The 20,498-nt window shown below is 35.8% G+C and overlaps 1 protein-coding gene across 1 annotated transcript; it reads right to left on the bottom strand.

The window, feature by feature from the left end:
- Positions 1 to 14: 14 nt before the first annotated feature.
- On the bottom strand, positions 15 to 15,985 carry emilin1a (elastin microfibril interfacer 1a). Its single transcript, XM_051138441.1, has 8 exons — positions 15,508 to 15,985; positions 8,494 to 8,613; positions 7,542 to 7,672; positions 3,580 to 5,616; positions 3,355 to 3,471; positions 2,492 to 2,509; positions 2,255 to 2,389; positions 15 to 2,170 (listed from the first exon to the last, which is right to left on the bottom strand). The coding sequence occupies exons 1-8, from the start codon at positions 15,666 to 15,668 to the stop codon at positions 1,857 to 1,859; spliced, it is 3,033 nt and encodes a 1,010-aa protein (XP_050994398.1). The 5' UTR covers positions 15,669 to 15,985; the 3' UTR covers positions 15 to 1,856.
- Positions 15,986 to 20,498: the final 4,513 nt, after the last annotated feature.

Genomic DNA, 20,498 nt, shown 5'->3' with positions numbered 1-20,498 from the left:
TAACACAAAAGAAATCTGTGAAAAATATTTTAATTAAAAACTAGCATTGCAAACACACTGTATATCCAATATATAACATTCAGCTTTGAAGAAATTATGATTATGGAAACATTTCGTGCTGAGAGGACTATTTGGATTGCACAGCAGTCAGATACACTTTATTTGCATAATTATAATACTGTTTTGTAATGCCTGTAGTGCGAAGATGAAACCTAAAAATGTCAGATTTGAACATATGTGACCCTGGACCACAAAACCAGTCATAAGGGTGGGTTTGTTAGGATAGGACAATATTTCACCAAGATAGGAGGGTTCAAAAAATTTTGAACTTTAAAATTGTTCTTAGTAATGCATATTACTAATCAAAAATTAAGTTTTCATATATTTACGGTAGGAAAATTGCAAAATATCTTCATGGAACAGGATCTTTACTTAATATTGTAATGATTTTTGGCATAAAAGAAAAATGTAATTTTGACCCATACAATGTATTGTTGACTATTGCCACAAATATACCCGTGCTACTTAAGACTGGTTTTGTAATCCAGGGTCACGTATAGTTCAGGTTACCCCTGGACAGCTGATATAACCTGGTCCCAATTACAAAATGAGAAAATCACCTGTTTTACCACAAATTGAAACATTCTGAAGTAAAGACCTTTTAAGGAATTCCTCTCTTCTGAGGGTTAAAATGGACTGTATGGTCAAGATCTCACAGCGCTAAGTCCTTTCAAATCCATTTGTATTAAAGAAAACATTAGGCATAGACCACCAAGATAGCTAAGGTCACACAAATACACGTCTGGCAAAGATACAGATTCTGAGCTGTTAGATTTAGTCTATTTAGAGAACATCTGCGGCCCAAAGAGACTAAATAAAAATCCACTGGCAAAAAGATGGCCAGGATTAAATCTTTTCTGCATCTATCACAAACAGCTTTAAAAGTTTTCTTTGGAAGAGTCACCAGAGAATGGGTTACAGAAGCTTCCTGATCTATAGCCTCTGGCATGTCTAAAAATGTTCCTCTCTGCAGAGCCTGCTTAATTTGAATTCATCCTTTTATAGTTGCTTTTCCAAATTTGGAGATTAAGTGAATAAATGTGCCGCAAATATGACAAAATAACACAGTGAGGAAATGGAAAATAATTTAAAATATCATGTGTAGTATTTATTGTATCCATCTTTTAAAAACCTGAATGGAGCCTTTGAGGGAAAAACCAAACCAATAGTACACACAAATTCATATTTTCTCATGGTCTCTGGATTTCTTCTTCTTGAGGTATATTTTAGTGAAGCTTGAAAGTTGAAAGTATACATAGAGGTGTAATGCTTTAAGAAAATAACAAATTACATTGTGCTTTTCACATACAGTATGTTGGCCGTGGTTTTTGTGTTAGCTTTTTTTTGAGAGCATTTCTTAAAAAAAAAAGTAGTGATTGCATTCTTTGGATAACAGAAACAGATAACAGATCCCAGTTGGACAGTTGGACACATCTGTATCTTGTTAGTTCTTTAGATCTTTGCTGTCCTCAATTGCATTTTAATATAAGCAAACATGGCTGCTCACATACAGAATATGAAAATATATGATTTTGCCATTCAAGAATAAATGTAAAAAACATAACCATATAAAAAAAGCTCAGTCCATTTTTCTGATAATAGAGAAAAAATATATCCATCTTGTGTTTCCTTAGGGCCTGTTATAAAAGAAACCTGCATATGATTTGCATCATAAACCTTTTTCAACACTGAATATGTAGAACTGTTCTTTAAAACAGTTATTATGTCCAGATACAAATTTTTACATCTGACATTGTCCATGATTCTCAGATGGGTCTTACAAAATGTTTGTCCGTTTACTCATAGAGCAACATCCCACTGAAGATTGTAAGAGGCTCCACAGAGTGGGCGAGTTTACCTGTGACCAGGTCAATGCAGACAGTATCTCCCTCCTCCAGAGGAAGTATAATGTTAAAGATGACCAGGGAGCCAGGAATGTGCCGTGCCTCCGCCATGGGTTTCTCAAGACCTTCGGGCTGATAGCCTGCTGAATCTCCACGGGCAATTCCATAATTGGATTTAGACAAGACTGCCTCGATCTTGACATTCTTGTGACCTGTCAGGACTGCACTGAAGAAGTATCGTCCCGTCACTGGTGCAGTGAACATACCTGTCAAAATACATTTAGTGAGAGAATTGTATGAATTTGACAGTCCTTAATTCACATCAGCATGCTTGTATTTAACATACATACCTGTGTTTGGATCGTAGGCCTTTCCTTCATTAACAAAGACCTTGTTGAAGACAATAGTTCCTGCACTGGGTTGCGGTCGTGTGAGCGCTGCTGAGAATGACAGTCTTGGGACGTTTGCATCCTCCCCAGGAGGTCCTGGTAAGCAGGAGAAGAATAGAGAAACAGTTATTTCTTTTTAGAAATATCATTTTATTAGTAGAACATTTTCATGGTAGTAGTAATAGTAAGAACACTGACCTTGTTCACCTCTGAGGCCTAAATAAGAAAAAAAAAAAGAAATTTGTAATTTGTAAATTTGTTTAGGTATTGTTGTGTAAAAAACATATACACTGCTGTTTAAAAGTTTGGGATAAGTAAGATTTTTAATGTGTTTTTTTTTTTTTTTTTTTTTTTTATCAAGGCTGCATTTATTTGATCAAAAATCCACAAAAAACAGTAATATTGTGAAATATTATTTCAATGTAAAATAACTGTTGAATGTAACTGTGAATATATTTTAAATTATAATTTATTCCTGTGATGCAAAGCTGAATTTTCAGCATCATTACTACAGTATTCAGTGTCACATGATTCTTCAGAAATCATTCTAATATGCTGGTTTATTATCAAGATAAAACAGTTGTGCTGCTTAATATTTTGTTGGAAACTGTAATACTTTTTTTCAGCATTCTTTGATTAATAAAAAGTAAAAAAAAAAAAAAAGCATTTATTTAAAATAGAAATCTTTTGTAACAATATAAACTACCATTTAAAAGTTTGTGGTCAGTAAATTTTGATTCTTTCTTTTTTAAAAAAAATAATACTTCAAAATAAAAGTAATAAATCAGCATGTTAGAATGATTTCTGAAGGATCATGTGACACTGAAGACTGGAGTAATGGCTGAAGAAAATTCAGCTTTGCATCACAGGAATAAATTCTATTTTAATATATAATAAAATAGAAAACCATTATTTTAAACTAATAATATTTCACAATATTACATTTTTGTCTGTAAGTAAATGCAGCCTTGATTAGCATAAGAGTTAACATGAAAAATCATACTGATCCCAAACTTTCGAACAACAGTGTATTTATTTATTTTCTTGTGTCATTTATTTACCTGGGGGTCCAATTGGCCCCACTTTGCCTTGTGGTCCTTCTCTGCCTGGAGGTCCTCGTGGCCCAGGTGGTCCTTTGGATCCCTCCTCTCCTTGAGGACCAGGTAGTCCAGGCGGTCCTAAGAATTGGTCCAGAAAACATTCCTTGGTTTACATTCAAAAACAGATAATGTCCAATTGTTTTACATAGAGTTACATATTCTTAACACAAATGTAACGTAACATACCAATAAAGTCCTGTTCGGTGAAGCTCTGGAACTCCTTGAGAACATTCAGTATGGAAGAGTTGAACTTGTTCATTTTGCCATAAATGTTCTCTAAGTGAACATTGTGAATGCTGTTGATGGCCTCGCCATGAGAGATAACTGTGGAGTTTAGGTCATTAACACATGTCCAAAGCCTAGAGACGTGCTTGCCCAGGCCATCTTTGATTGTCTGAAGGTTTACAGACAAGGAATCCAGTCTACTGCAGACATCCTCCATCTTTGAGAGCCTCTTATCCAGGCCTTCTCGAGAAAGTTTGCATTCTCCAATTTCAGTCATCAAATTGCTGTTAAAGCTACTGATGCCGTTGAAACGCACTTTGCTGTCTTCTTTGTGCTTGTTCAAATCATCCTGAATCTGATCTAACTCTGAGTAAATTCGTTCCTTAGACGAGTCCAGATCTGAAATAGAGTTGCCATGCCCATGTATGGTGTTCCTGAGGCCTTTCAGAGTGTCATTGATGGAGCTGAATGTTTGGATTACGTCTGTGAGCTCACCCTGAATGGACTTGAGGTCTTTGCCAAGCTTGCGAGTTATGGTATTTTGATTATCTATGTTCCTCTGATGGTCAGCCATGCTGATCATACATTGGCCTGTGCATTTCTCAACCTCTTCTTTCAGTTTGCCCACTTCCTCCTGGAGGTTTGAGCACACCTGCGAGCAAGCATACTCATCTGCATCTACCTTTTTGCGTAAATCTGTAAGTTGTTCCTGGAACGTGGTTAAAGCATGGCTGGACATGTTCCTTATTTTTTTAATTTCACCTTCTATCGAACTGCATATGTCGCAATCGCGTAACATATTTTCCACATCGGTGACGACCTGGTTAAAGTGCTCTCCATTATGTCCTGTCAGATCCTTAATTTTTTGAACGTCATGGGTAAGATCTGTAATACGGTCCAATAAGGAGTCACCAGACACACTTAAATCCTTTAGTTTGGTGTCAAACTTCTTAATGTCCTCCTCATTGGCAACAACCTTCCATTCCAGGCTTTTCACAGTATCTGCTGCCTCACTCCCTTTTGAAGTGCACGTCTCTGTGCACAAATTAATCGCTGACTTAAGCCCGCTGTCAAGATCAATTGTTTTGTTCCCCAGCCTTTCCAAATCATCTTTGTGATCGTTAATGAAACGCTTCAAGTCTTGGACGTCAATCTCCATGGTAGATATTCTATAACCATGATCAACGTTACGATTGAGGACAGAGTTCTTTATCTGGCCGATCTCGCGCTGGACAAACTCCTTCATACTTGTCTCAGTATGGGAGCATTTTTGCTCAGTTTTTCTCACAGTCCCATTCAGTCTTCTCTCCAGCTCTCTAAGACGGGTGTTAAGTTTTTCATCAAGCGCTTTTCCCCGACCACCATTGCCATTACCCGATCCTCTCAACTCTTTCTCAAGACGTCCTCTAAGGATATCATACGTCTCCGCAGTCGAACTGACCTTTCTCTCAATGGCGCCAAGCCTCCTGTCCAGATCGCTCAGGGAATCACAGCAACTCTGATAGTGTGATAGCTCCTTCTTGAGCAAATCTACAGTTTGTTGGTGGTGCTGCTCCATCACACTTATGTGTTTCTCCAGTGCGCGGATCCTCTCTCGGTCTTCTTGCTGTTGCCCGTGAATTGTCTCCACTCCGGTTTGGCATGACGAGCAAGACAGTGTCACCCGCCGTTCCAGCTCCCTGAGAATCTCCTCTTTAAGTGTGCCGTAGCGACTGTCCAACTCGTTTCCGATTCCATTGCCGCCTACAAGGTGGTTGTTGATGCTGGTGAGGGTTCTGTCATGGACCTGTGTCATGTTGTCCAGCATGTCCAGCTTGGTCTGGATGCTGTGAATGGTCTCCTTCATCCCTGGCTGGGCAGCATCGGCCAGATTGTTGCCACCAGTGATACCTTCCCTTCGAGATTCCTCATGTATTTTCTTGTTCATGCTGTATAAGGTTGACTGGAGGTTGTGAATTTGTTCCTCAAGTTGTTTAATCCTGTCGCTGTCACTTCTCCCTATGAAGGACATTGATTGTACAAGTAAGTTATTTGACATTTAGTAATTCAAAGTGAGACCTGTACCAGTCCACAAGTTTGGATACATCTATTTTCATTCAGGTAGTTCCAAACTTTTAGGGGTCATGACCTGAGAAACCAAAATTGCCTTGATTCAATCATAGTACTATAAAAACATCCTGTAAGTTTCAGAACTCAAAACTTTGTCATTAGCCGAGGCTACGTTTACACTAGTGCGTTTTTATTTTAAAGCACATAACGTTTACACTACTCCAGCGTTTTCGACTTTCGAAAACAGAGACTTTTGAAAAGCTGCAGACCCAGTTTTAGTTAGAAAACTCAGGGGTTGCGTTTCAATGTAAACAGACCCAAACTGAGACTTTTTAAAAAGCGATGGCGTGGCTGCCCACATTCGCTCTGCGTATCCTTGACAACTGTGTAAACGGCAACATCATGCTCATTGTTGTACCCATGGATATGTATAGGTAGATTCCCCATTCAACCGCTTCAAGCACATAGGCGTGTCCGCCATCTAAATAACCGTTATCGGTTGTGTAGTGTAGATGGAGATCGTTTCTGAAACGCAGTAAAAACGCCAATGTAGACGATCGTTTTCATTGTAAAACACCGTTTTAAAACGAAAACGCACTAGTGTTAACAGGGCCTATAAAAGCTTATATTGAAGGCAGTCTACCAAAACGACAGCTTTTGGAATGTTCCACTCTATGATGTAATAGGTAGATAAGCGCCGCTTCCGCAGAAGAAGATCAACATCACTGCCTGTTTAGCCCCACCCACTGATTCATGCATAGTGTTTACCAAAGAGGTAAATGTGCAGGTCTACATAGAAACCAAACGATAAAGATGCCAAATTTGTGGGCAAACAAAACAGTCTTTGCATTGCCTTCTTTCTGATCCCAATCTTAGGAAAGAGTGGATGAACTTTATTTCTAATGACGATCCAGACCACGTCAGGAAGAACTCAGGGAACGGAGGTTACATCAGTAACCAGAGCGACACAATTTGACACGGGATTTTCAAAAAGATTGAAACATAAAGACAATGATGTGCTGACTATATTGGATCTGACAGTGTTGCAACAAAAATGTGAGTAACTGTTTTTATTACATGGTCAGTATTGCTTTGTCTCTTCTTACAGATCGTTTAATACATACTGAGTTATTTATGCTTTTCAAACCTAATTCACAGCAGCATCCATCTACGAGAAATGAATGTACATTGTAAGCCAATCATAGCAGTGGGCATTTACTTTCGAGTCTACAATAATAGCCTATTACTTCTAAATTATGTTCTTTTTTTAAATATAAAAATCTTGATAACATTATAAGTGGACCTCAGAGAACAGTACAAAATAAAAAAAGGCAGTTCATGACCCTTTTAACTGGAAGTGAATCCTGCAAGAGACCTGCAGTTTTTTGATGAAGACAAAAAATAATAATGATACAAAAATTTACAACAGAATACTGTAGAATTGGAAATTATCTGAAAATCAGATCAACTTGACTAACTTTATGAGTTCTAGGGTTAAAGGGATAGTTTACCCAAAAATGAAAATTCCATAAATTATTAACCCTTATGTTGTTCCAAACCCTTCGTTCATCTTCGGGAACACCAGCTAAGATATTTTTGATGAAATTCAAGAGCTGTCTGACCTTGCATAGACAGCAACGCAATTACCACATTCAAGGTCACATAGTCCTTGCTGCCTCTCTAGGTCTCTGAACATGTCAGTTGAGTTGCTGTCTATGCAGGGTCAGCTCTTGGATTTCATCAAAAATATCTTAATTTGCGTTCCAAAGATGAACGAAGATCTTACGGGTTTGGAACAACATGAGGGCAAGTAATTAATGACAGAATTTAAATTTTTGGCTGAACTATCCCTTCAAGGTGGTGTAACGCCATACCTTCTTCACCAGTAGTTCTGCCCCTGCCATCGCTGCAATCATCTCCTGAGTAGCCCTGACAGCACTTCCATTCCATCTCTGTGACCATTTTATAGGCAACCTTGTACCGTGGTTTTCTATAGGTCCGATACCTGTGGTGTGAGATATTTCATCATATACAGTTCTAGCAAGAGCTGAAACTATGAATATGATCTCAATTTTTAGTGTTTTTGCTGTAAAAAGTATGTTTACATATCTGTGACATTTATGAAACTTGCCACTTAAAGTTGTCAAGCTTAATTTAATCATCCTTCAAGACTTTAACCAGAAAGTCTCTAATGGCACTTGATGAGTAGGCAGAAAATATTTCTTTTCCGTTCATATCCTTGGCTATATATCGCTTTTCAAAAGGCCACAACTGTTAGGCAACAGTACAATAAAGGCCTGTTCTTCTTTTTCTTTGGGCTGTTGTTTCTGGACATGTTTTTGTTATTTTATTCTGTCAAAGCTTTCAATACGTCATTAAAAACTTTGAAAGTGTTTGCTTCACTCTGCGAGCCTCTTGTGTGTCTACTTAACTTTCAAGTGCAGTTGTTGCTATTATTAGAACATAATGTTTATACTCCATTCATACTTGTGATGTGGCTTCTGTCTTTTATAGGGGACTAGTATTATGGCTTTCTTTGAAGATTTTGAATCTTTATTGAGACCTAAGAAAAAGGTAAACTTCATCTTGGACTTATGAGTGAATGTGTTCTCTAAAAATTAGTAAAATAACAACATTATAACCAGCTTTCTTGTACATTAGCAGTCTCGAGTTCTCTCATTCCACACATAGTTCTGGTGGACATGTGTCCAGTTGAGTGAGGGACATGTGCCAAACCATTCCCGTTTGACACTGTCATAACAGCAAGTGGTAACCAAGATTAAATGAAATGCAATTTGGCTTCGTTTTTTTTTCATGAATACTTACAAAACCACATGGGAACATTGGCCCCAGGCACAGCGCTGGTATTCAGGTTTCACATACGTCTCCACTCCATCTTCCATTACACAGCTTACAGTCTTTGTTACTACGTAGGCACACCAGTTCCTGTTTGTGTACAAAGCATAAGCAAATTATACTTATTAAGGCTTCAATTCAGATGGTTGAAGACTGCCATCTTCATTTTAGACAGAGCTTAATTAAAAAGGTACCCTGTAATTAAAGTACAAATAATTGCCCTTCAAAATCAAAACTTTCTTTTAGTGACACCCACAAAACCAAAACTTTCCTCCAGTGACACCCACAAAGCATTACATAAATGCAACCAGTTAGCAAAGTCATGGCAGCGTTAGGCTTTGAACAAGAGCAGTTTCTTATTCAAACTGGCTTTCTGTTCCATTAGAGCATGTGCATTCTTCCATCGATGTGGGCGGAATACCCTACTAAAATAATCAGTTTAATTTTAGTCAATCAACAAAATACAGCACAACCAGTCTAGTCCAGTTTCCAAACGAATGACTCTAATGATCAAGTCTTTTTAGGGAATGAAACATGTGCGATTATGTAAGGCTGTGATGTAATTATATAAATAGTCTATAAATAATTTGAATAATCCTGTATTTTCAGTGTCTTGGAGCAGCTTGGTTTGCAGAAAATGCTGCTCCGGACAAACTCTGCAATTGCTGTTGTTATGACATGCATCTGAAATTGCAACTTATGACAACCCTCTTCCCAAATTTTGTAATGGGAATCTCAATTTTTAATTTAGGATTTATACTTGTCTTTATACTATATAGTATATTTATACTTGAACTTGTGCTCAATTTATAAATCTGTCAACAATAGAGAACAATAAAAATACCACAAAAAGTACTTGTTTTTTATTTTACAGTACAATAGTAATATATTTATGTTAATTTGTTTAATTTAATTTCTATTTAATTTATTTGCTTCTATTTTCCTCATTTGTAAGTCACTTTGGATATAATGTAAACTTGTAAATGTAAAATGTTGAGTATTTATAATTTAAATGATAATAAAATAAAAACCATAATTTAAGTAACACTAGTAATGAATATAGCTGCAAGCAGCGATTACAGGGGTTCAAGCACTTTAAGGCACTTAAGCACATAAGGAAAAAGACATTACATATTATTTAGCAACCCTGTAACCACCTAAATCACTGATTTAAAAAGCATTTTTGGCAAATCCAGATAATTAACTATTTATGACTGTTATAGCACCAGCTGTGGTCCGATCTCCCTAAAATTTTGCATGCTTGTTTAGCATGTGCTCACCAGGTTTCCTGAAGTTTGGAGTTTTCATTTAGGCTTTATAGAATTTTGGGTAAATTTAGACAGGCCCATTTTCTAAATGACCCCGTTATAGCTTACCAAAGGGTAAATTTCAACCTAGGACTAGTTTGCAAAAGTAGTTTTTTGTACATTTTATCAATCAATTAACAAACAATTTGATTGACAGCAGTGGTTCTAGAGGCAAAGTTGTTCGGAATAAGTAGGTTTATCGCATGATAGTTGCCCCAGTTGCTGATTTCTTTTGAATTTCTCACAGACCTTTAGGGCTTCGAATCAAACAGGCTCACTGAGTTTTGTTCCGATGGACCTCCATTAACCTTGTGTAATAGGTGCTCAAAGTTCATCGGCCTATGGCGGTCATGTATTTTAAGATATGCAAATGCCCTTATAGACACTTGTGGCACTTTGGCCAAGCTCTGCAACTTTTTTCACATGACCTCTGATTTAGCTCTTTACATATTTGCATTGTGAGTTTGATGAAGATATCTCATTCCGTTTAAAAGTTATAGCCTGTTTAAAAAAAAGGCAGCCCTGCCCCTTTCGAACGTTTTGGCGTCCCTTTGCGACGGAGAGTTGAAAGTTCAACTGTTTTTTGATAATCACTCTTTTTTTGATATTCACTCTCCAGAGAATCTTCCTGCACTGGTTTGGTTCCAATTAGGCGAAAAATCCTAGGACTAGAGGTGACAGACAAATCTGGCATGCATTTCGTCCAGTGTGAGCCAACGATTCCGACAACATAAGACACTTTAGTCTGCGACAAACGGTTAATGAGTTTTGACTGATTTCGTACTTTTGATCACTGTACCACCCCCATCAGGCCGACTGGGGTGAGCCTTGGTGACATTGTAGATGTTGTGAGTACTACCATCCCTCCAAGTTTCAAGTCTCTACGACGTACAGTTTGATCTGCCTAATTAGTTTTACATGGAGATTGCTAAACCTTGGCCATTTTAATTACACGCTTGAACCCCTAATAACACTTATATACTAGTACACTTTTAAAAATGCTGGGTTAAACTTGGGTTTATTTGATGTTTATATCTTAAAAGTTCACCCATCCTGTCAGTGAATGAGGGGAGGGATATTCCTATCCTGCTCAGAGATATACATCTACTCTGGACACACAGTAGACAGAATTTGAAATTAGTACATATAAAAATGGATTATGCAAATAAAATAGAAAAAAAAAGTGTTTTTTTTTTCAACTGGAATGTCTTCATATTGGAAAGTTTAGTGAGTTTAATGTAGTTTCCCCAACACCTTGAAGTGTTGTATGATTTAAAAACTCATTTTCTGATTAAAGTGATAAATGGTGCTGTTTTCACAGGGAGCTTGTTTAGATGGGATCGAAACCAGGCTGGAATCCAATGCTTCTGGTTCATCACAATAACTCATTGAGCTTGGTTAATCATTCGTTATCGTGAGCACTGCTGAGACAGGAATGTCTCAATGCATCAACGGCAAGTGCTCTCACACATACAAACAAATGGGGCCCAGACACTGAGAGTACACAAGTTCAACACGGACATCTTCACCACACACAACCGTGCTCTCCAAATTCTCCACCCATTCAGTCTTACATTTTATCATGCATTAAGAATGCAAAATGTTGTGTTTGTTTGTAAAATAGTGTGAAATATTTATGACTGCACACGTATCCTACTGTGTTTGTGAGTTTGGATTAAGGATTCTATGAACAAGATCTAAACCAAAACTAACAGTGGATGGATTCATGGAGAACAGAATGTGCGTAGAAGCATTAAATAGGACACACATATAAATTGTGGTTTGTGGTATACAACTAAAAGTGTGAATAGAACACTGAGCCATTGTTTCAGCTTCACTCTGTGGGGGAGGTAAAAAAACGAAGGACAAAGGCCTGGGTCCCATGTATACCAATGGGAAAAAAGGAAACTGGTTCTCGGCTTTATCAAATTTGAGAGAGGAAAAGTAAACAAAATCTTTGGAGCCACAATGGCTTCTTTGTCTCATATGTACACAAATCCATTTTGATTTTGTACAAGATCACTCTTAGGAATGAGTTCCAATGTCCAGCATTCTTGTACCGCGTATTTGTGCTCTCGGTTTAATTTCCACACAATGGGTGTTTAGGATTGAATCAGGTTTTTTGTTTATTTGTGTGTGTGTAAGAACTCTCTTTGTAAACACTTCCAATCATCTAATTATTTTACAACACTTAGTCACTGCAACTGTCAGGATTTCATTTTATACAAGAGTAAAATTTACTACTTAGTCATATAAACAAGAAGATCCAGGTGCAAGTGTCAAGCCTGTGCCACTCTAACTTAAGAACATCCAGCTTAAGGTGGCTGAATATAAACACTTTCCCTAGACAGGATAAAAATCCACAGAACCCAATTTGGCAAGGAATGGAGTATCACTTCAACATCTCTAGCAGAAACAGAATTTGGACAGAAATAATAGTGTACACAGAATACACATCAACAGTAAGGCAGTATATTGCTATTCTCAAAAGAGGAACCGTGGGTAGGCCTACGGGGTAATTGAGTTATGCATACAAACAAAGCTCAAATATATCTAAGCAAGCTGTCTAAAGGCAGATTAGTAGACATTTTCCTTTTGTTTTTTTGGCCAACTGAGGGAATACGTGCAATATAAAGACTACAGGCCACCTTTGAGGATCTGCTCTCACAGGTTTCTTTCATTACCCTTATTTGAAGCCTTTTTCACATTAAATGAGAAGCAGATCATTAACCCTTTAAAGCTTATTGTATCATATTTGATTTGAATTTTTAAACTTTAAGTAAAAAGCATTTAAATACTGATTTTTATAAACTAAACATAAGAATATACAAACCAGTCAAAAGTTTTTGAACAGTACGATTTTTAATGTTTTTTAACGAATTTTCTTCTGCTCACCAAGCCTGCATTTATTTGATCCAAAATACAACAAAAGCAATAATATTGTGAAATATTTTTTACTATTTAAAATAACTGCTGTCTATTTGAATATATTTTAAAATGTAATTTATTCCTGTGATTTTCAGCATCATTACCCCAGTCTTCAGTGTCACATGATCCTTCAGAAATCATTCTAATATGCTGATTACTGTTCAGGAAACATTTATTATTATTATTATTATTATTATTATTATTATTATTATCAATATTTAAAACAACTGAGTACATTTTTTTTTCAGGATTCTTTGATGAATAGGAAGATCCAAAGATCAGCATTTATCTGAAACCGTAAACACTAATATAATATAATAATACACTAAACCATTTAAAAGCCTGGAGTCAGTATAATTGTTTTTATTTTTTTAGGGGAAAGAAATTATAGAAATTAATACTTTTATTTAGCAAGGATGCTTTAAATTGATCAAAAGTGATGATAAAGACATTTATAATGTTTACAAAAGATTTCTATTTCAGATAAATGCTGTTCTTCTAAACTTTCCATTCATCAAAGAAACCTTAAAAAATCTACTCAGCTGTTTTCATCATAAAATAATAATTCATGTTTTTTTAACAGCAAATCAGAATATTTAATATTAGATTTGTGAAGGATTATGTGTGACTGGAGTAATGATGCTAAAAATTCAGCTTTGAAATCAAAGGAATAAATTACATTTTAAAATATATTCAAATAGAAAACTGTTTTTTTAAAAGTAAAAATATTTCAATTTCATTTTACTGTTTTGCTGTACTTTGGATCAAATAAATCTTGAGCTTGATGAGCAGAAGAGACTTCTTCAAAAACATTAAAAATCTTACTGTTCAAAAACTTTTGACTGGTCGTGTAACTATTATATTGTTAGCAGTGTTTCAAGATTTAATTTATATGATATGATATTATATATGATATTTTTTTTGTAAGTAGTCTGCTATAAAGATTTCTTTGATTTACATTACAATCCTTCAGAATTACACCTTACTTTTCAGCCATATAAATGACATATTAACATTTTTTTTGCTAAGTTTGGGTCTCTGAATACAATTTAGGTTGTTCCTCTTTGAGTATGAGCTCCATATTATTTTAATATCATATAGGAGACTGATCAAATATGATACTACAAAAAAAATAAGCATGATTTTTGGATATTTAAGTCTTTATAGGGTTAATGTGCAGAACCACAGGAATTCATATCCAAAACCAAATACACTTTTACACAGTATAAAGACTGTCCAAAATATCTCCACACAAATATATTAGCAGTGGCTTGGTCAATGTCCCTACATTGCTTCCGTATCATATTTACTTTTTATATCCAATTTCACAAATGTTTGCAATTATGGTTTAGATGTAAGAAAGTGTGTATTTCCTATTTGATATCTAAGTGATTTAGATAAAAGCTGAGCTCAGCAAACTGTTTTGCGAGATGCTTACACATACTCTCGACAAGCAAACACTGTGTGCACGTTTGCTAAGGCCACTTACATACATGTATACACTTTACATCAAGGACGAAACTAACAGAGTTCCTGTGACGTCATAAGATTTGTCTTAGCAGGAACTACATGTTTATGATTCCAGGTAATGCATCGCAGTGAAAGATAAGCAAGTTATGACGGTGCTGTGTATATATAGTAAACAATTTAAGACAGTTTAAATGCATGTCATATTTCAGACTTTGCTCTTTACAGAAAGGTTTGTGAGTAAAGGACAGTTAGTGTTTTTTTCAGACTTGCATCTGTTTTGTAGAAATAGCAACATATTCGTCATTTTAATGTCAAAAGACTCATTTGTTCTGTTGGATTGAAGCATCTGTGCATACCAGCTTTTTATAAGGCATAATTTGGATGAATAAGTCATAGTACAACTCAATCAAAAACTAGAAGAGCATCTGATATCATCCAAGATATCAAACAGACAGGAAACACGGGACACGCTGTGAAGGAAGATTTCACCTACCACAAGTTGTCTAATATTTCAAACATCTGTAAAAACAAAGCAGAGTTCAAACAGACGGTCTTAAGCTGTGGTGCCAGCAGGGGCCAACACATTCTTTCCCAAACTAGTGTAGTGCAGAGCCTCTTTACTCCACTGGGCTGTGCTAGTGCCAGGATAAGTGCACTTAAGGTCTTCACCGTTTGGCCTCCGTCCCACATGCATCAGTAAAGCCAAAAAAGGGCAGACCTGTCCAACAGTAGCTCACTCACCCAGGGCGAGAGTCTGCGATTCCATACTAGTGACTAGAAACTAATAAACTCAGTACAGTATGATGTTTATTTGCAACATCAGCATAGCCAGATCAGTGTAAGACAGGTGTGACACACACCATGTGATCTTAAATAGCAGAGGTACATGACTTAAATGAAGTGTTGTGAGAATTTTTGACCACGTCGACTTTACTAATATTTCTAGACTACTAGTTATCAGTCCTTTAATAAAAATAAGTGCCACAAAATTAGTAAGTCTCTACAAAATAGCCCAAATCAGCTCTAGACATATAACTCTGTGATCGTTTTGAACACAAAATAGCATAAATATCATATAATGGTATAAATAATTAAGAATAACAATGAAATAATTCAAAATGTATGTTTTGTAGTTATAAGATAATAGAAATATATCTCCAAATCAGTTCATTTATACATTACCCCAAGAAAGTTATTCTAGTTAACATGACAAAACATTTTTCAGTGTATTATGATCAGAGTTATTAAATGACCTTTTGTTGCTAAAATGAAAACTTACCTGTGTCTACTGGTCACCTTAGATCCACTTTGTGCAGCTGATACAGCCTGACTCTCATCCACATGTTGAGTGTATCGTGACGGGTACGTTCCTGCTCCCCAAATATGACCAGGCAAAATCAGCGCCAATAGAGTCCATAAGTAAACAAAATATAGTGCCATGACTTATAAGTGAAAACAGTTTTATAAAAAAACGACCGTTAGAAATAGTACATCCAACAGCTTCAACGTAGAAAATGCGCCTTGTGCGCACCGAGTGCAGTCCAACAGCCCCGTTAACTCTCCACTTATGTACTTCATAAAGTTCTGTGTAAGTGTCGTCCAAGTTTATGCACGTTTGTCATCATTTCGCAAAGTGTCCATTAATCTTAAAAGGTGCCGTCAATTCACCCACGACACACGGTCCGCATTCAAACACTAATGAGAAGCGTCCGGTTTTTTTCTTCATCGTCTGCGCAGTCATAATGTGAAAACTGCCTTGAAATGATGCGGATCCAAACTCTCTCTCTCTCTCTCTCTCTCTCTCTCTCTCTCTCGCTCGCTCGCTCGCTCTGCTTTAAATTTTTACTCTGTCAATTCGTCTCGAATATATATATATATATATATATATATATATATATATATATATATATATATATAAAAGAAAAAAATCTCTTGTAATTGTTCAAACTTTAAGAATGTTGTGTACACATAAATTCATAGTAAACTTTAAAATGAAGTGATTTTAGTGTAAGGCCATAGCCTTAGAAAATGTCATGAGGTGTAACCATAATTTATGTTAAAATTAATTAATTTCCTTAACATGCTTAACAGTTTTTTTAGATGTTCTCAGTATTTGCATTTATTTTGAGTTTTCGTTTTATAATTTCAGATATATGCTTTATTTGTATATGCTTAACTGTTTTTCCAAGCCATAGATGCCAGTGTTTCCTGTCTGTGCAAACATTTAATTTAAAAAAACAATATCATAGCTATTAAACTATATCTTATGATTTAAAATCTGTATTTAACCTCAGAATGATCTCAAAGTAAAAAGAGGTGCTAAAGTTTGATTTTGTGTTGGCTGTGCTTGAAAATTAAATTATAATAATCTTATTCAAGTGATGAAGGATTTTGAAAGTCTTACTGTAATCAGTGTTGTGTACTACTGTAAGGAAACCCCTTCCTGCTTTAAATGTTGGAAAATTATTGATGGTTTAGGGAAAAAAAAATATATATATATATATATATATATATATATATATATATATTATATAAATATAAAAGTGTTTTATCTGTGGTCATTGGAATTTGACCCATATGTTGGCGAGGAGGGTCACTTTTCGAACAACTAAACAACCTTTCACCTTTGGCTATTTTGCAGTTTTATTTATTATTTAATTTATTTACTAGTAAATTAAATATTTACCTAGGTTTTTCCAAACTTTTTACGCCTAAGACCCCACAGTATGATGATCCCCTTACAAGAGGCTGAAATATACAGACAGAGGTATTTTCTCATTTATACTGTGTGTGGCTTTATTGGCTTTTATATCTGAAATTAAGCTGTAAAATATTTACTTTGTATTAAGTTGTGACATTTTTATACCTACTAATAAGAAAACTTTTGATGTATAGAACTTAAGATAAACATTTTTAGTTAAATTCAGATTATTTGTAAAGCCTGCATGTTAAAAAATATTGTGCTAAAATATTTTTAATAATTATTTTAAGGTAAAGTTATGGCCCCAAATCTACATTGTAAAAATAAAAAACATGTCACCGGTTTGAATTCCCTCTGAAATATACAAAAGGGAAATCGGAAACCCAAGCTGTCCCAGTTTTTGCCTGGACTTCACTGGACAGTTTCCTCAGATCTCAAGGTTGCTGAGATAGCATCAGATATAATTACTGTGATCTCAAAGCCGTGCTGTAGGGAGGATCCAGGCTGCTAAGAGACATGACCTAACCTGATCTACCCTAACCATCAAAGACAGTTTCAGTCTACTGGACCAGGAAAACAACCTCAGCAAATTTTCATCTTTAGCACCAGTCCAAGTCAAGAGTTCTGGTCTGGTGAGTCACACTAGACATCAGCTTTAAGAAAAATATCAACAATTGTAGGTGTTTCAGTTATGATGATGCTAATGTAAGAATTCAGGCAGACAGCAGTTTAGTTAGGTTAGTTTGAGTAAGGTCTTTCTTCTTGGCCAGACGTGAGGAAAAAGTGTGTGAATGCATGTGTGGTGTGGTGTGTTTTGAACTCCCTTCCACAGTTTGATCTCTGATTTTTACCAAACCAGATACATTCAAATCTCTCTTCTTCCAAGTCTGTCTACCACAGAAAGCTGGAGACACTTGTGATCTTTTTCTGAAGAATGTTGATATTCATTCATCCGACCTCAAGACTACATGCAGTTTCTATTTGACTGTAGTCTGCATTATAAGCTTTGATTTGCCCGCAAACTTGTTTTAGCCAACACTGGATCTTCCCAACTTTCATTTTGAAACTGAAAGCACTGTTAAGTCTCTGGACTTTATACAACAGATTACAATTCCTGAGGGGACAGTTTATTTGCAATCACTGAACAAAAGCTGTGGTATTATTTAAACTGGGGGGGCATTGTGGTAGTCACATTCTTCTCGTGGATTCACAGAAATTTCTGAGAGATGCTAAAAATATGTTATGGTTTGTTAAATTTAGAGACTTTGATCATGTTAAAGGGATAGTCCACCCAAAAGTGTTACCCTAATTACCCCTCATATTAATCTAAACCTGTGTGCATTTGTTCTGTGGAACACAAAAGAAGATGTTTTGAAGAATGTTGAAAACCAAATGGTTTTGGGTCCCACTGACTTCCATAGTATGAACAAAAACACTATGGAAGGCAGTGGGACCCAAAACTGTTCGGTTACCAACATTCTTTAAAATATCCTCTTTTTTGTTCCACAGAAGATAAAAATTCATATAGGTTCAGAATGACATGAGTGTGAGTGGGGTATTTTTAAAATTCAAAGAAGTCTTAATAGGAATACGTTTAACCGAAATGTAAAAATCTATCATTATTTACTCACTCTAAGCTTTCAATTTCCATTATGTTTCATACAATAGTTTTATGTGATAAACAGACTGAACAAACATAAAAACTTTCCTCTCTGTGAACTGAAGATTGCAAATGAATCATGAATCAGTTCAGTCCAACTGATAACCAAAAATCTAACTCAAAAGAATAATTCATAACTAGTTGAAAGTTTACATACATCTTGCAGAATCTGCAAGATGTTAATTATTTTACCAAAAGAAGAGGGATCATACAAAATGCATGTTATTTTTTATTTAGTACTGACCTGAATAAGATATTTCACATATAAGACGTTTACATGTAGTCAACAAAAGAAAATAATAGTTGAATTTATAAAATGACCTTGTTAAAAAGTGTACCTACACTTGATTCTTAATACTCTGTTTGTTTAAAGACAGTTGTTCATGGGTTCCTTGTTTGTCCTGAACAGTTAAACTGCCCGCTGTTCTTCAGGTCCCACAAATTCTTTGGTTTTTCAGCATTTTTGTGTATTTGAACCCTTTCCAACAATGACTGTAAGATTTTGAGATCCATATTTTCACACTGAGGACAACTGAGGGACTCATATGCAACTATTACAGAAGGTTCAAATGCTCACTGATGCTCCAGAAGGAAAAACATTAAGAGCCAGGGGTGAAAACTTTTTGAATTTGAAGATCAGGGTAAATTTAACTTATTTTGTCTTCTGAGGAACATGCAAGTACTATCTGTAGCATCTGAAGGGCAGTACTAAATGAAAAAAATATATATTTAGGCCAAATTAAGAAAAATGTACACATCCTCATTCTGTTCAAAAGTTTACACCCCTGGCTTTTAATGCATTGTGTTTCCTTCTGAAGCATCAATGAGTGTTTAAACCTTCTGTAATAGTCCCTCAGTTGTGTGAAAAGATGGATCTCAAAATCATACAGTCATTGTTGGAAAGGGTTCAAATACACAAAAATGCTGAAAAATCACAGAATCTGTGGGACCTGAAGCACTTTTCTGAAGAACAGCAGTTTAACTGTTCAGGACTAACAAGGAACTCAGGAACAACTTAAAAAAAACAGCTGAGGTTCATTTCAGTGAAAACACAGTATTAAGAATCAAGTGTATGAACAGGGTCCTTTTAATAAATTCAACTATTATTTTCTCTTGTGGACTATATGTAAACATCTTTTATGTGAAATATCTTATTCAGGTCAGCACTAAATAAAAAAAATAGCATGCACTTTCTATGATCACTCTTATTTTGGTAAAATAATTAACATTGTGTGTAAACTTTTGACTTCAACTGTACGTTGCTACTCATCTCGTGAGCTCTCATGAATGTGCAAAGGATAGAACAACATATAGGTGAATAAATTATGACATTTTTGGCATTATTATTATAAATGTACTTTCACAAACCCATTAATCAAATGCGTGCAAATTCTACACAGCAGCCTCCTTTCCCTGAATCTGTTTTTTCTGAAGTTCAAGTGTGTTTACATTCTTTCTGTCTTGACCTGCCATCCTAACACCAGTGGGTCATGGCGTTTTGTTTGGTTTAGTAGTGTGTGTTCTCTGTATGTTGTTATTTTACATTTTGAAGAACCTTAAGAATGCCAGTGATTGCCACCCACCTCCAATATATATTTTACAAGATCACAGGAGTTTCACTATTTAAAAGACTCAAGTTTGTGGCTGGTTTAATAGGAGTCATTAAGAGGCATTAAACCCCAGTGCACTGCTCTGTGTTCTGCCTCCAGCATGCTGTTATAGTCCCTACACACATTCCAGAAGTTAACATAAATACATTCAATCAACCTCAATGACAACTACACTCCCGTAAAAACACGGTCCCATTAAAACCAGTCTCTGGGATTAGATTCGTTGCTTCTAAGATTAGCACCATGTCACTGTGTCTGTCACTGTGTCATGACATTGCTGTTCGCCTCCTCAGACACAG

This window comes from Labeo rohita, chromosome 20 (assembly GCF_022985175.1).
Source record: "Labeo rohita strain BAU-BD-2019 chromosome 20, IGBB_LRoh.1.0, whole genome shotgun sequence".
Lineage (NCBI taxonomy): Eukaryota > Metazoa > Chordata > Actinopteri > Cypriniformes > Cyprinidae > Labeo > Labeo rohita.
This window is presented reverse-complemented; position numbering and strand designations above follow the sequence as displayed.